The sequence below is a fragment of the Buteo buteo genome, chromosome 4 (assembly GCF_964188355.1).
Source record: "Buteo buteo chromosome 4, bButBut1.hap1.1, whole genome shotgun sequence".
Classification (NCBI taxonomy): Eukaryota; Metazoa; Chordata; class Aves; order Accipitriformes; family Accipitridae; genus Buteo; species Buteo buteo.
In genome coordinates, this window is record NC_134174.1 from 257,984 (window position 1) to 274,599 (window position 16,616).

The 16,616-nt window shown below is 47.5% G+C and overlaps 1 protein-coding gene across 1 annotated transcript in view; it reads left to right on the forward strand.

Moving 5' to 3' along the window:
* Positions 1–16,616, forward strand: part of SHANK3 (SH3 and multiple ankyrin repeat domains 3) — a 385,152-nt gene that overhangs the window by 86,698 nt on the left and 281,838 nt on the right. The window contains exons 7-10 of the mRNA XM_075024471.1: positions 11,209–11,360; positions 11,633–11,800; positions 12,924–13,040; positions 14,359–14,436. Of these exons, the coding sequence (XP_074880572.1) occupies positions 11,209–11,360; positions 11,633–11,800; positions 12,924–13,040; positions 14,359–14,436 (515 nt within the window). The remainder of the gene's footprint in view (positions 1–11,208; positions 11,361–11,632; positions 11,801–12,923; positions 13,041–14,358; positions 14,437–16,616) is intronic.

Here is a 16,616-nt window from a genome sequence, read left to right on the forward strand (position 1 = left end):
TTCAGACATGTAAATACAAGTGCTGCTGCATGGTTCCCATTCCCTTGGCCAGATTTCCAGTTTGTGGTGAAGGGCACCCAGACACGTTTTGGCAGCTGGCCTGGAATCGGTCACCTGGACTGGGTACCTCATGCAAGGAAGTCCAAGACATCAGCGTGGACCTGGCAGGCTCGGTATGGGTCTTACTGAAAGCAAATAGAAATCATAGAAAGTAAAATATATTTGACTTTTTTTAAAAAAACCTATTTCACTTCTGGCCATAACAGTAATGAATACAGAGTTAGACTAGGAAAGAGAACTGTCTCAAACTACCTTCTCCATCCCTCTTTGATGTACCCATTTTGCTTTGTTTTGGACATGGGTGTTTGTGTAGTAACTGCTTGCTCCTCCCAGCCAGGTTCCTCGCAGAGGTGCTGATCATGGTTGATACTCCTGTTCTGTTGCCCGTCTTGATGCTCTGCTCTCCTGCTTTCTCTGTCTCCCCTGTTCCCTCCCTGCAGATCCTTCTCCTTGGGCTGCCTCGAGGGCTGGCTCCTGAGTGTAGCGGTCCAGCTGTCCTCCCGTAAGTGTTCATATTTCAGATGTTGCACAATGGTGCAAAGTGTGCTTCTGATCCATATCTTTCATTTGTCACCAGATCGCACTTCATATGCAGGACTGGTTCTTCCCCTCTTAGAAAGGAAAGCATGGTGCATCCAGCTTGGCATAGCTCTTTGTGCAGCTGGAATAGATCCATGCCCGAAAAGAAGAAACCATACACCCTATGAAACTTCTCTTTGGCAGTCCCATTTTCAGTGGACTTGTTTACTAAACTAGAATTTCCTGAGTTGATGGATGAAAGACGAGGAAGAGGCAGGGACCCTACGCAGCAGAGTGTGAGAACAGCATTATGGACCGTGTGGTCTCATGACAATATCACCAGTCAGTCATGTTGGTACAGTTTGGTGCTACGTGTGCGCAGCGTTGTGATACTGCTACACTGTCACTGCGTTGCCGATCCCTGAGGGAAATGCAAGCAGCAGTGTTCTCTGTGGTCTCTTCATGTGGCTGCAGGTTGGTGGGTGTCACTGTTGTTGCTTGCCACTTTTGCAGTGCCTGGGGGGAAAATCACGCAAGTGGCCTTGCTGGTAGTGGTAGGACCTCAGAATCCTTAAACTGGGACTCTTCCAGATAGACTGTCCAAAGGATGGAGGCCCTGCTATGATGTGGTCATCTCTAGCTCTGTTTATTATTTCAATGCCTGTAGGGTTTCTTTGGATACATAGCCGAGACACTGAATTTGGAGGCATTGTATGTGTTGTACTGCCTTTCTGAAGAGGTGGAGCTCAGGCAATGAAGGCACATAGCAATTCCCATCAAGGAAAAGTTTCTGGAGTTTATCATGAACTCCTGGTTCCAACTTGTGTCCCTTCTGTTCCTCTGCAAGAAGATAAAATAGTTATCTCAAGTACCTAATTATGCAATTACCCCAAGTTTTGGGAAAAAAAGTGGCTCATTTTTACTGAAAAATGTTAGGCGAGACTTCTGTGAAGAGCTGAGCTAGCATGCTGGGATGGAGGCCCTCCAAGCGTAGGGTAGTGACAAACAGTGGAGGAAGGCTGGGGGAGGCAACCTCTTCAACCAGCACAATTGCAGTTAGAAGAGGATTTTTTAACAAGCCTTCAGAGTGTTCCCATGTAAAATTGCACTGATGTAATTTATGGTATGAATTTTAAAGGCTGCACAAAGATGTGTAGACAGTTATTTTAATATGAATATCTTAAAGTTGGTTTGGAATAGGCTTAACAAATAGGTCTTTTATCAAAATAAATATCTTTGGGCTATTTTTCTTTAGTTTAGCTTTTTTCCCCCTTTTTTTTAAAAGTAAACATCTGTACCATGGCAGCACATATGGATGGAGCCTTAGGTTAGAGTTCTGTGCGCAAACCCATGAGGAAAAGCAAGATTAGAAAGGACACTTGCCTCTCTACCTTCTGATAAAGGTCTTAGCATTACAAGAAGCCAACAGTGGTATGCTCAGTGTTAAAAACCCAGCAGCAGTACATGGTGTACAAATACTGCATCTTTGTGGTGTCTGACTTGTTTAACTAGAGGCCTCTTCCTGTTTCCTATCAAAGCTTTTTTGCTGTTGTTAAGACCCCAGTGCATTTTTATCTGAACTTTAGGGTATTGGGCAGAGAGACAGCGAATTATTTTTCTCAGATTATTTGTTTTCCACTACAAGTTTTCATACTGCCCGTTATGGGAGTATGTTAAGCAGTATGATTGACGTGTGTCAGTTGTGATCCTTTTTTGTACCATCTTGTCCTGGGAGAAAATAAATATACATATGTGTAGGATAGCATTTTATTTTGGTGGATGGTAAAGTAAAAATGTAATTGTTCTGTGTCCTTCTTGCTCTGTCTTTGTGTTAGCTAAGCCAAGGGTGATGAATGGAAGAATATTTTGTCTAGTAGTTCTATATTCAAGGGGTCTAACCAGGTCTCAGTCTGCAATGGAGGAGGTCTGCTAAAATGAGCGTGTGCAGTTGCTGAGGTTAATCAAAGGAGGAGATTGTTGGCTTGCCCAAACTGGGAAGGACACTGGGACTTGCCAGACACAGGAAACCTGGGAATGGAGGGAGTTGCTGAGGATGAAGCCAGTGAAGTCTTGTTGCACGACACCATCTCCTTGCCAGTCCCTGCGGAAGCAGAGAAAGGGTGGAGAGAGAAAGGAGAGCATTAATTTAATACTTAATATCCTTGTCCAGAATGGGGAAGAGCCTTGGTGATTCGGACTTTGATTATGCCAAGGCTGAGCTAGTTCAAGAACTGGTTTCTGTGCCTACAGTTCTGGACAGAACCTGACTGGGTTTGTAGGAGCTGTCTTTTCATTATGCTTGCTCTTAAAGCTTACTTGCAGGCTGTGGGGAAGCCTTCCTGTTGAAGGACAGAAGCCTTCAATATGGTTATTGCATCTAAACCCATCTGTGAATCTAGAGGTGCCTGGGAATTACCCCCTGGGACCCCACGTTCCCTCCAGCTGGCCAGGGAGATCTGCAGATGTGCCCAAGCTTCCCACGGCAAAGCCCCATGGCATGGCAGCCAGCGTTGCTGTGACCTCATCTCTGAGATGAGGAGTAATGCTATGAATGTGGTTTTTTCCTCCTCTGGGAAGCGGGGAGCTCTTGCAGACCAGGCTGCTGCGCACTCCCTGCATGCAGGGACAGCCCCGAGAGCCAGCAGGAGGCTGGACAGACACCATGCAGTAGGGGTAAGAATTGGTTGTCATCCCTGCCTCCTGTCCAGCCAGCAATCGTGGAAACCACCTTTTTCCAACTGAATTCAGCAGAAGTGTGCCCAGAGACATTTAGGGACGAAGGCGCAGACTATGCCACCTTGCAGGCAGAGGCAGAAGAGCTCATAACATGTCCCCATGGAGCTGAGAGGGTTTGGCAAAACACAGGGAGGCTGTTTGCCCCCAAAGCCTGTGGGGCAAGGAGGTTTTCTGCCTGTCTGAATGCCACGTCAGATGGTCATGTGGCCAATGTTAAATACTGAACTAACAGTGCCTTTGCTCCATCCCTTTAGCCCATAGCGATATTCGAGTGTAACAGCTAAAGCAGAGACAGTTACCAGTAATAAATCTTTCTCTGGCACTCCACTTTATGAAGACAGCAATGCCACAAACTTCCATAAATGTTCCCTATTCAGGAGCCATCCCTCATTGCACCATCTCCAGGAAGCCCAAATCTTTTGGATCTTGTGGTTTTGTTTTTTGGCTTTGGCCTTCTTCAGCTTCTCAGGGATGTTTTGAACATCCTCGTCCCAAGTCCTTCTGAAACAGTGCTCCTCTTCATCTTTGCCAGGAGATGCCTGCCTGGCCCATCAGCCAGGGAATCTGGTAAAACCTGAAACTAAAGAGGTTACAAACACAGGGACGAAACACTCTCTTCCCAAAAGGTCTTAGAGTTTTCTTGCCTACTGCTCTGAATCTCCTTTAAGGACCTGCAAGGGTGCTCTTCATGGAGAGAGAAAAGGCCACTTTGCTGCCAAGTCAAGCCTCCTCTCTCCCAGATACTTTGAAAACCTTAGTCTTTCCTTGGTTGGGAATACTTCTGTACTGAATTTTTAACCCAGAGCTTTCAGGTTTATCAGTAAATTGATGGGACTGTGGGCAGGTGTCCAACTAAGATTTCAAGAGAAGACATAAATAAATGATGTTGTTTCCAGTGCTTGGTATTTAGCAGAGAGAGAAAAAGCTGCAGAGCACAAGTCCTATTCTTAACTCTCAGCTATCCTTTACAAAATCACTGTAGTAAATCTGCTCTCCTTTTAGGCAGAGCAGCATTGCTATTAGCAATGCTCTTTTATCCACTGTGTCTCTAGGGATGAGTCTACCAGGGATATCGCAAATAGGCCCTGACACAAAATGCTCCTTTCTGTGTGGCCAGGTCTTCAGCAGCTTGGATAATTACAAACACCATTTATTCTCCTTCCTTGTACGAAAGTGGAGGGGGGAGCACCCGAATCCTTGAGGTTTTAGAAATTCAGCCCTTCAGCAGCTAAAGCCTTCTTCATCCACTCCTGTGCAACACAAGTGTTCCCTTCATCCCCATCTGAAGGCAGTTTGTAACCACTCTGCTGATTTTGAAGCGGTGAATGCAGTATTACTGTCTCAAAGACTCTGCAGTATAGATGCCTAATAAAAATCATTCATTCTCTTCTCAGTTTCTGTAACCTTTTCTTCTACCTCTCTTGACCTGGGGAAAAAGTTATCCCTGCAGAAATGATTTGTGGGTCATTATCCATGATCCTATTCAACACAGGAAAAGTAATAGCCTTATCTGCAGCCTCCTAGGTTTTCCCGAAAGCAGAGGTCTTCTCTTGCTCATGAACTATTTCTTTTAAAGGAGAGAAGTCATATAACCCTGCCTGAGGTTTAAATTCTAGTGGTTCAGAAGGGAATATATGTGTGTTGTAGATGAGAAGGATGATGCACATTTGCTCAGTTTATCTGGGCCACCACAATACCTGCGCTTAATCTTGGTTTCTCTTTCTAGCACGTGCTGTTCTTTCTCTTCCCAGGACACACAGCAGCTGCTCTCCAGGACTTATCATCCAAGTTGTCCCTGTTAGGAGGGAAACATTTCCCTTCTGCCATTAGCCCATTTGTATTTCTAACGTCAGTGCTAGGTTTGCTGGAGACACTGGGGGTTTGCAGCCCGGTTACACCAGGGTCCCCTCATGCTTTGTCTGTGCAGGTGTTGCACACTTGTCCTGTGCTGAATTCTTCTGAACAGAGCGGTTCCCTTGCGCGCAGGTGGTGCATGGGACGAGCTCCCTGAGGCAAGATGGACTTCCCTGGTTGGAGGAATGTTCTTCTGCAGAGTTATATCGTTAATGGACTTCAAATAACACTGGGTGCACTGTAAAATATTCTGTGCTTTGCGGTGCCATCCTCACAGCAGAGCCAACAGGAAGATACAGCATCGTCGCAGCCTCTTCAGCGCGAAACCTGGTATCTTCATTTAAGCTGCTTTTGGGAGTGGTTTTAAGCTGCTGAGGCAGCTGAAGTGCAGCACATGTTCCCCTTCCCCTGACTCTGCTTCGGTGAGAGGGCAGAGAAGAGCCACGTCTTAAACCGCTGCAGCCCAATTTGCCATTGTTCATGTTTCAGTGCTGCAGGATGGCTGGGAAGATATTCTAGGAAAGATTAACTGTCTTTGAAAGGGATTAAAAGAAAAAATTCACAGTTGCTTCCTGCAGGTACATTTTAAGGGTGTAAAAAAAAATGCTTGAGAAGTTACTGTTATTCTAAAATTAGACCCAAGCCTGAGTGATAGTTTTGGCATGTAGAAAAGAGAAAGGCAATCCTCAGTATTTAACATAGGGTGGCAACTGGGGAGCAGCGGGAGAATGAGAGGAAATCATTGCATTTACAAAGTATTCTTGACTGTCTGTAGCAATATGGACTGTAGCCCCAATATGATGTGAGGACAAAGAAAGAGCAGCAGGAATAAGTAATTGGGGAGAAATACTTGCTGTGCATGACAGTGCTTTCTCAACCTTCTGCTTACTGTTAGGAAGAAACCCCTCTGCCCAAGGTGCAGAGAGCTTGCTCCTCCTCTGTTTTGGCTGTGCTGTATCCAGACTGCTACCTGTGTCATAATGCATTCAAGGTACACATGTGCAATTACTTGATTAACAACCTGAATAACTCACATTCATACATATTTTCTCTTGCTTTCAATTTTAGTAGCTGAAAGTTACAGCTGAAAGTGCTGGTTCAGCCAGCAGTTGTGGTTAGATGGGGGAAGCACTGGATGAAACTCCAATGGCTTGTGATTTGTATAGTTATTGTGCTTCTCAGTTTAAAATCAGTTGATCTAGTTGCTTTAAACCTTTTTTTTAAGCAAACTGGTGGCATCTCTTTGGATCGAATGTGCAACTGGAGATTAATGAAAAATGATATGTTTGCATTCAACTGAAATTGGAGATAAAATGTCATCTTGTAATGTTTTCACTACAGCTGAAAAACACTACGACGGTGTTCTACTTATAGGTGGTATTTGTCATAGGCAGATATTTTCTGTATACTATAGGTCTGCACAGGAACACTGTGTAGACAGTAACTCTCCTCTCCAGTAGCTTGCATGAAAACTTTCATATCAAGCCTGTTGTCATCTCAACTTGAACAGAGGTTCTCCCTTTTCCTAAATGATAAATTAATTCCTGGAGTAACAGGTGGGTTCTTTTTTTTTAAGTTTGTTGGGGTTTGTTTTGTTTTGTTTTGTTTTTTTAAATTCTGGTATCCGAGCGGAGAGGTTGTTCCTGCTCCTGTTGGAGCACTAGCTGGGGTTTCTCACCTTCCCTTGCTGCCTTTGCCTTGCCATGTGAATTCCAGTTCTTAAGACACCCCCAGAATGTGAGGAGCTGTAGAGAATGCGAGGCTGTAGAGGAGCATCCACACCGTGTGACATGGTGACCATCCTCTCAAGTTGTCTCTTTGCTGCCAGCTTCTGGGGTGTGTGTGGATAACACCTGATCCAGAGCCCAGACAGCTGTGTTGACAGAGATCCCCCACTCCTGCCCGGTTCTGGGTATGGGAGCTCAGATGTTTTATTCCACAGCGCAGCCTTGTTTGGATTCATTGCTTTCACAGAAGTGACCAGCCTGAGGACTGCCAGAATACCTCTTTTGCAATTAAAACATTAGCTTTTCATCCAAGAACCTTAGCGGAACCAAGAGTAAAATGTAGTTACAAGACAAAAACCTAGAGAAAGCGCTCCTTTAAGTGGAGCAGAAATGAACTTCTGCAAGCTTTCCTGGACCTGGACCTGCTTCGTGCTGCAGCTGCCAGAGCTGAGTGCTGTCCGGTAGTGTCCTGCTCCAGCGGTGCCCCAGGCTGTGCCACTCTTGCCAGTCAGGCTGCTGGATCGCAAGGGTGCCCCTTCCACAAGGAAATCCTCTGAGAAGCTGTTCACCCTCTGTTTCCCTACAACCCACTGGTTAAAGGAACAGTCCCACTAGCACCTTTTCAGACCTGGACCGTCTGACCTGCTCCTTCCCCAGGCTCCCGTTCCTCAGACCACCGGTGGTGCTCCCAAGTACAGCTCTCGTTTGCTGGCCCCGTATTTGCTGATGCAGATTTTGGCTGCAGAATTTAATCCCTGTCAGGGGTCAGGAGCACTGGAGCAGCTGCCATGCACAGCTGGGTGCTGGCTTTGCCATGCAAGCGCTTCCCATTAGAGCAGTTCATTGAGCGTCAGTGGGAGGACTGGTTTCAACCCCACACTGTGGAGCTCGGCTGCCTGACAGCCCACAGGCAGAGTCCAATCTGCAGCTCCTTGTTATGTCCATTAATGAGTTTCTTATGCTGTGCAACGTGCAATGCGTTGTCTTGCTGGTTCTTGTTTTCTGCTACGGATCTTGTGCACTTATTAGTTAATTACTTTAAGCATATATTTGGATACGCACGTTTCCAAGAATTAACAGAGTGTAATCACTAAAATCTTAGATTAGAGAGTGATTAGATTAGATTTAGTGAGCAAATTGCTAGCTGCAGTTCATTCAGTGCATCTTGAAATGCTCTATTTGGACCTTTCTCAGTCTTCAGGATTCAAGATAACGTGATAGATTTTTCAATTGAATTTGGCATATTAATAACTGAGACAAAAGGAAAATTTGAAGCCTTGTTTTCCGTGTCTTTTGCCTGTTTGAAAAGTTTGTCTCATTTAAACTGAGATATTGAAAAAAGATCGGTGATTTAACTGCCTGTGGAAATGGAGGTAGGTGCCTGGAGCAGGGACTGATGAGTATGGTTTGTAGCAGATACTGAAGTTTCTAGCAGTCTGAGTTCTTATCACACTGCAAGGGCCAAATATGTGCTCTCAAAATAATTAAAAATATCCATAAATAAGGAAGAGATTTTATAGAAATTATGGTGGAAAAGCAGTAACTGAAAGTCAGTGATAACGACAGAAAGTAAAGCAATGGTATTTGGCACAGAAGATAAGTGATGGTCCTTAAGAGACCATAACTTCACAAGACTCTCCTCTTTAGCTTCCCTTTGCCTTCAGCTGGATGTGGCCCCAGCTAAAGAGCTGGGGTGTGAGAGCTGGGGAGCTGCACAGCACGTGGTTTTGGTGTTGGTGGAGAGAAGGAGAAAGGCTCCCCTGCCCCAGGAGCTCACCCACAGTCACCTGCTCTTCATCTCCCTTGGTGTGCAGTGGGGGTGTGAATCGTGACCCCCGCACCCCCATCCTGCTTTGGGGAGGAGCGGACTGTGCTTCCCCTGCGGCCACCCAGCTCTTCTGAACCACAGAAACCACAGCCATGTCTCTGTGTGCTCCACCAAGGTCTTCCAAGAACCTCCCCCGGCACCACATCAGCAGTGCATCCATTCGTCTGTTAGTTGTGACAAGTGGTGGCATTTTTCACCGTTTCTTGTGCTGCGCCTGGCACTGCTCTCTCCCAGGGGCTGCGCGTGGTGTGAGAAGGGATGCAGACCATTACCAATAACCCTCCACCAAAATCTTATCTTCACAGCTGTTGCTGAGCTAAGGAAATATTTCCACTGCTTATTCTTGGGTGATGTTGCTAGTTGTGTGGGCACCATTATATTCCCATGTAGTACATATGTTGTTACAATGGTAATTACCTTCATGTTAAAAATGCATCCTTTATTTTCTAGCTGTAAAGCATTGCACCTGTCCTCTGCTAAAGTTTGACATTGGGCAATGAATGCATGAAGCCTTTTTATTTATTATACCATTGACTTTGCCGTATATAACAACATAGAGTGTGTATGTGTGTGAACTTTCTTAGAGATTACTTCCTATTTTCTTCCAGATTGTTGTTAAAAATGATTGACAATATTGAGCTGAGGACAGGTCCTTAGAAGACCCAGCTGTAACTTTTTCATTTACTGGTGATTCCTCTTATTGGTGAACCCATCTTTAATCCTCTTGACAACATTCTTCGGTAATCTTCGTTTTTATATGGTGTCTTGTAGCACAAAACCCAGAGAGTTTTAGCAAAGCCACAGAACCTTGTCTGACCTCTGCCTATCTTGTTTAAAAATTTGGCTAATAGCAATGCTCTAAAATTAACATTCATATGCTTTTTTATTTGTCTCAAACAATTTTATTATTCTCATTTAAATAGTTATTTCTACTAAACTGAGACATTTTAATTTATGTACAAATTAGGTACCTTTCTAAAAAATACATGACTCTCTAGCTGATGGCATCTTATTTTAGCTAGTGCCCACATTGCTCCATTTGTGGTATGGGGGATTTGGATGTAAAGACCTAGGGATTTGCTTGAGAAAGGAGACATACTTTTTTTTTGGAGGGGGGTAGTATTGCACTCTGAAGAAAACAAATTTATTTAATTATAATCAAAATGTTCAGAAAAACATTCTGTCTCTTAAGGAGACTTTAATCATTTTGTATCAAAGAACAGTTTTTTTCCTTCTTTGTGCTATCAAATCAGCCTGTGGATAGGTGAGCAGGGTCCTTTTGCAGCTCAGATCTCCCTAACACGGTCAGGGTAGGACAGAACCCCCCTCCTGTGTCAGCACCGTGGCCCCTGCCCAAGGAGACGTCCTTCACACCAGTCCGTGCGAGACCCATGGCGGGGTCCTGCAGGCACGGGCAGGCGAGCTGTGCTTCTAGCTTGCACGCGTGTCAGGGTAGCATTTGGCTGAGAGATGGACTCTGAAATCTGGTCCTTGAGGGAAAGGTGTTGGAAGTGGCTTTGCCCCTCCGGCACAGAGGTGCCTTTCTGCATTTCGGAGCTGCACGCACTGATAGAGAGCAGCGGATGTGCATCCGGGCTGCTGCTCCCACCCGAAAAACAAAAGCAGAGGGTGGCTGGGGGCTCGCGGGGGTGCACTGCTGAAGGGTATTTCCATAGTTCTTCCACTGTCTGCTTGAATTATATCCCTAAGTGGATCAAGTCCTACACACTGGGCAGTCCTGGGAGTCGGTACTGTTTCCTGGTTGGAGCTGGGACTGAACCAGTTTGTGCAGGCTCTGCTGCGTGACAAGGCAGGCTCCTCAGAGGCAAGGGATGGGGTTGCACAGATGGAGGGGCCTTCCTCCTGTTTGGGATGAGTGTTTCAGGTTTGGAGCTTGCTGCTGGTGATGTGAGGCGGTGACGAACAGCTGTGGGACAGCTGTGCGCAAAGGGGCTCAGGACAGATCTGTGGGTGCTGGTGATGGTGCTGGGGTGCCTAGCTGTGTGTCCCCCCCCAGAACAGCAGCCCCTTTTCCATGCCTTGCTGCAGGGAAAAACGGAATAAGGATACCGATTTTCACCCCCTTCTCCTTCTCCCCTTTGTATAAATGATGTCTCCAGATGCATGCTTTCCTGCAGTATAAGAGGCAGCAACGGCATTTCTGCCATTCGTTATACTGCCAGCGCTTTCCTTCCCCTTCTCCTCTGCAGGACTCTCAGCAGCACTCGAAAGAAACTGATGGGCAGCCTCCCGCCGGCTCAGACCGTGCATGCATGGTGTTCAGGAAGACCACCGGTGCCTGAGCGGGGCTGGGAGTGGACATGGGGTTTGGTGCAGCTCCCTTGAGGGGAGCGGGGAGTACCCCATTTTGCTGGAGCCTGGGCAGGAGACGTGGCTGAGCGAGAGGCCAGTGGTGCCGTGGGGCCCGCTGATGGGGTGGGTGCTCCCGCAGTTCTCACCTGTCTCTCTCCCGGGACTGTGCAGAGTGTCCCCTGACCGCGGCCGCTCAGCTGGAGCTCAGCGCCGAGATGATCAAGGCACTGCGCAACGGGGGAGCGCACCTGGATTTCCGGACGCGGGAGGGAATGACAGCTCTTCACAAGGCCGTCCGGTGCCGCAACCACGCGGCGCTGCTGGTGAGTCAGGGGAGCCGCTGCGGGGGGCACCGGCTCCTCCTCCCACCCCATCCAGGCTGCCAGCAGGGTTATGCCCTCCCTAGGCCAAAGCATCTCTCGCGTTGCTGTTGGGGAGCACAGCCCAGTACAAAAGCGTGGCATTCACAACGTGAGCCTTGTGCGGAAGACGGGGCGAGCGCTGCCTGCTGCTGTGGCCAGAGCATTCCCGGACCCTCTGCGGGGCATGCGCGGCCACCTGAAGCCACAGAGCGAGGCAGGCGATTCTCTTGCAGACGCTGCTGGACCTGGGTGCCTCCCCGGACTACAAGGACAGCCGGGGGCTGACGCCACTATACCACAGTGCCATGGTGGGGGGGGATCCCTACTGCTGCGAGCTCCTGCTGCACGACTACGCCCGGCTTGGCTGCATGGATGAGAACGGCTGGCAGGAGATCCACCAGGTAGGCCAGACGGTGGGACAGGATCTGGATGGGGTGACCGCTGTCCTGCTGCCAATGGAGGGGCTTGACCCATCCCCTCAGGTGCCGCAGGGATGCAGTGTCCTGGTGGGCAGTGGAGGCACTGCTTGGCAGGGGTGGCTGGCACAGCGAGCCAGGCTCCTGCATGGAGGACTTGCACATGGTGTGCCAGCTGTGGCTCCCATCCGAGGCCAATGCTCAGGCTGTTCTATTCTGGCCTTGGTCAGTAGTGTCTGGGATCCTCTCAGATTATGACTGGGTCATAGGATAGTGCTTTGGGATCTTGGCCCAATGCCTGAGGCATCCTGGTTCCAAACTACAGTTGTATCTGTCCCTGTTGTACACATTGACAAGTGCATTTGGCGTAGGAAAGACATGAGCTAGAGGTTAGGGGACCTGAGCTGGCTTTGTGCTGGAAGACTGAGACCCTTTGGGAGAATGGAGTAAGCGCTGGCTCTTCCTAGAGTCCCCTTGTCTTGGACCGTTGGGAGGGCAAGTTGTCTTTGGGCCCGTGCCCTCCTGAAGCACCCAGCTGTGAGCCCTCCGCAAGGTAGACGAGTACTGGCACAGCTAAGGATGAATGCATGAGAATGAAAAAACAAGAGATGCATGTTTGTGATCTTGATTTACTGGATATGACTGTCCTCCTTCCTGCCTCCATCCTACCTTGCCTTGGGAGATCTTTGAGGACTGCTCGTCCCGGGATGGACCAAACATGGAGGAAAATACCACACCATTTAACTAGAGGTGTGGGGCTATTGCCCTCCTCTTTGCCTGCTTGTGCTTCAGGGCTTCTTTTCACTGGATAATTATACAGAGATATCAGAGAGTCTGAAGGAGGGCCTAGTACCAGTATGATACTGATCCCAAATTTGAAATCAGTGTAGAGGTAATTTGTCTGACAAGTATTCAGATGTACGTTGCTGTAAGGAGCAGCAGCGTGTGTGCATGCATGTTTATGGGACTTTTCAGATTACAAGTCCAGCCTGATTCAACTTTTCTAGTATGGATGAAGCCAGCAGAGGATGTTATGGGATTTATCATCTTCCTGCTGCTCCTTGATTTTCTTTTTCTATTTTTTTTTTCCATTTTGCATTTTGAGCAGGCATGTCGCTATGGGCACGTTCAGCACCTGGAGCATCTTCTCTTCTATGGAGCTGATATGACTGCACAGAATGCCTCAGGAAACACCGCTCTTCATATTTGTGCTCTCTATAACCAGGTACACCTGTGTGATTTGGGGCATGAGAACAAGAAAGTGTAGATAGGGCACCAGCCTGCCTGAGATATTGAGAGCACAACATTGGGCTGGGGCACCTTCTCATTGCTATTACTGTTCCCAGACTCAGCAAGGTTCTTCTGAATTGTGTCCATGCTCTGTCCTGAGATGAGGCTGTTTCTGTTTGTAGCACCAGCCTGACTTTGGATTTCTCGAGAGGCAGGTGGCCAGAGAAGAGTCCATGGTTTAATCTGTTCCCATTCCCAAGATGTTTTTGCTGATTTGCTGCCTAACACATTCTGTAGTTTTTCCTCTGGTTCCTATTCCTCCTTCACAGCAAGCCCCCATCACTGGTTGGGGGGGAGCAGTTTGCCTGGGTGGAGGGTGCTAATTTGGCCCAGGTGCTCACATTTAATTTGAGGCACGCACCTGCACCAAGTGAGGTTTGTTGGGCACATCCTGTGGCTTTCACTCTGCTCTGGGGAAGGTGTGTCGACTGGGGTCCTGTCCTTCTCACAAATAGCCCTAAATTCTTACTACTAATTTCTGAATTTTGAAGACGACTGTCCAGGCAACATAGGGCACCATTTCTCTTTTTTTTTCTGTGTGGTCACTAACCTCAGTTCAGGGGAAATTGAGGGTGGTGGAAGAGTTGTCTGATCTTGCACACCCACCATTCTCTTTCTGAGATGCAGAGGTCAGTATCTAGGGATTTCTCCTGTAGGTCTTGTTTCTTCTTGGAGATTTTATATGTTGTATTATGTGTTCTGCTTATAAAGGGAATTTTCAGTTCTGGGGTGTCTATGCTTTAAAAATTGAATACTGTTATGTTTTGCAATAGACAGTGGTACACTGAGGCTGATTTGCAGCTTGTTAGGTGGTAGGTATGTTCTGCACATCAAGGACTTGTACCCTGTCCACTGGGGTAGGTGTGTAGAGCAGCATTAAAGAGTAGAGGGGCCCATAAACATGTTGAGTTAACATCATTCAAAAGCACAGAGCATGCAAAACAAAAACAATAAAAGGCTTTAGGAAATAGCAATACCTGGGAACATGTGGTGGCCACTGTTTCCATAGCTGTGCTCTTGGGCTGGTGTTTAGGCATGGCCATGGTGCCAGTGCCCCAGAGCTGCACACAGGTGGGTGGACTTGATCAGCTTGGGGTTTGGGGTGACCAGTTCCTAGGGGTTGAGCATCCTTCCTTGCCCTTGCCAAAGGAGGCTTTCTGAGTGCAATGAAACCATGTGGTTTGCTTCTTTGTTGTCACCAGTCTGCAGTGCTAATTGGTTTCTTCCCCTTTCCCCTTTGCTTGCTTTCACAGGAGAGCTGCGCTCGGGTTCTCCTCTTCCGTGGTGCGAGCAAAGAGATTCGCAACTACAACAGCCAGACAGCATTCCAGGTGAGGCAGTGAGCTCCGGTCCCTCCTGCAGAGCTCCTCGTGGCCCCTGGCAAGGGCAGCCTCTGCAAGGTGTCTTGTACACATGTGGGATAAAGCTTAATGGAACAAAACCATTGATTCAGGATGTCTATTCTGACACCAGCTTAATTGCTGGAGCAGGAGGGAGGAAAGAGGATGTGTGGTACAGGTGGAAAGGGCTGTGAAGGTGGTATCTTATGGTGGGAGACTGAAAGAGCTTGGCTCTTCTGGCCATGTGTAATGGAGGTGAAAAGGAGACATTATTGTTGTCTGTAGAAATGTTGCAGTAAATGTTAGAGAAGGAGCAGAATGCTTAGAAATAAAGGACAGTGTTGCCACAAAAATTAATAAACCTAAACTTGCCATTAATAAACTTAAACTGCAAGTTAGAAGACCTATAGCCACAAGAGGAGTGAAACTCTGGAATAGCTTTCTAATAAAGATGCTGGGTAACACAGGTGGAAAAGGGAAACTTGGTCACAGTGTGACTCCTTCCATGAGTTTGCAAATCATAGGAAGTGACTACCTGCAGGCTGTAGTTTGTGATGCAGGAGGTCTCTTCCTATCCAAGGTCTGCTTTGCCCTTCTTTTCTGAAGTTTTTGAACTTGGAATAGCCATTCTGTCTGTGCTCTTATTGAAGCACAGTCATTTGCCTGAGGACCTTTCAGAAATGTTGTGACTCAGTGTCCAGCTAATACTAATCTTCAGGTGTCCCTTGAGAGCAGAGAGTGTCTGTCAGTGTCTTACTCATATACTAGCTTGGATAACTGCAGATGAGCTCGCTAATTATTAGCCCTTTAGAAGTGCTTTTTCTCACTTCTCCGTCAGTATTGTTTATAGCCGCTTTAGGCCATGGAGTCTCAAGTGCGACCATGATGATGTCATACAGTCCCTGTGAATGTCATGTGTGGCCCCTGTGAGAAAGATGCCTTATTACAGACACAATCGCTCTCATGGTACATGTGTGGCCCCTGTGAGAAAGATGCCTTATTACAGACACAATCGCTCTCGTGGTACGTGTGTGGCCCCTGTGAGAAAGATGCCTTATTACAGACACAATTGCTCTCGTGGTACGCGTGTGGCTGCAACTGTTGGAGCGGCACCTCCTCCTGGGGGAGGTAGGCAGGGAATTGCTGGGCAGATGCTCTGCCCACGCTGGAAATCTGCCACGCTGGGTCGTGCTGCACCAGCGTTGCCTCCCATGCAGAAGAAGTGGGTATGTCCAGTGAGCCTCGTGTGTCCCAAGGGCCTAACTGCACTGAAAAGGCACCAAATCCCTGTGCGGCGTGTGTGCCATGAGTATACTGGGGAGCTGAAGTGCTCTCTGACCTGACCCGACCACTCGCTGGCAGCTGCGGTGAACTGGCTGTGGTTCTCCCTAAACCCCCTGCCACAAGCTGCTGCCATGGTGCTGTGTTCTGCATGAGGATATTTAAATTAATTTTAAGTATATTTTAATGCAAATTAAGCATACTGTCCTAAAAAGAGTACGCAGAACTTGCGTGTGTACTTACCATGATTGTATATAGGAATTGGGCAGCTGTGTGGAGATAATTGGTTATGAATCACTTGTGTGTACGGTGTGATGAACTAAAAATGCTTATGTAGTTTCAGGAAATGAATACGTAGCTTATAGTCTTGTTTAAAAGTAATTTCTTTGTTAAGACTGAGACCATGTTCCTTACAAGCTGTGCTACATGTTGGCTTGGATGCTGAGAGGAAAAAGGGCCTTGAAGGTCAAATTGAGCATCCCTATAGGCAGTCTGGTATTTTGTCACGTGCAGGAACTTGAGATTTACGCCGTGCAATTAATTTGCCTGTTAATTGATAGTTGTCTGGTTGTAGCTGCGAGTGTTATTTGTGTGACTTGGTGTGTGTGCCTGTCTGCAGGGAGGGGAAGCTTGTTTTCCCCTCCACAATGGCCCCGGGGATTGTGGGGTGACTGGCTGCAGTGCTCATGCCCACGAACACGAGTGCCACCGCAGCTTTGCTCTGAGTGACTGGTGTGACCTTGCTAACCACAGCAAATGCTGAAGGATGCCTGAGCTCAGCCCTTGGTGGGCAGCCCTGTTCTCCGTGAATCCGCCTTAGCTCAGACCTTCTTCTATCTGCTCTATGTTATCTCCTGTCTCAGGAGGTCGGTGGGGAAAGGGCTTGATGT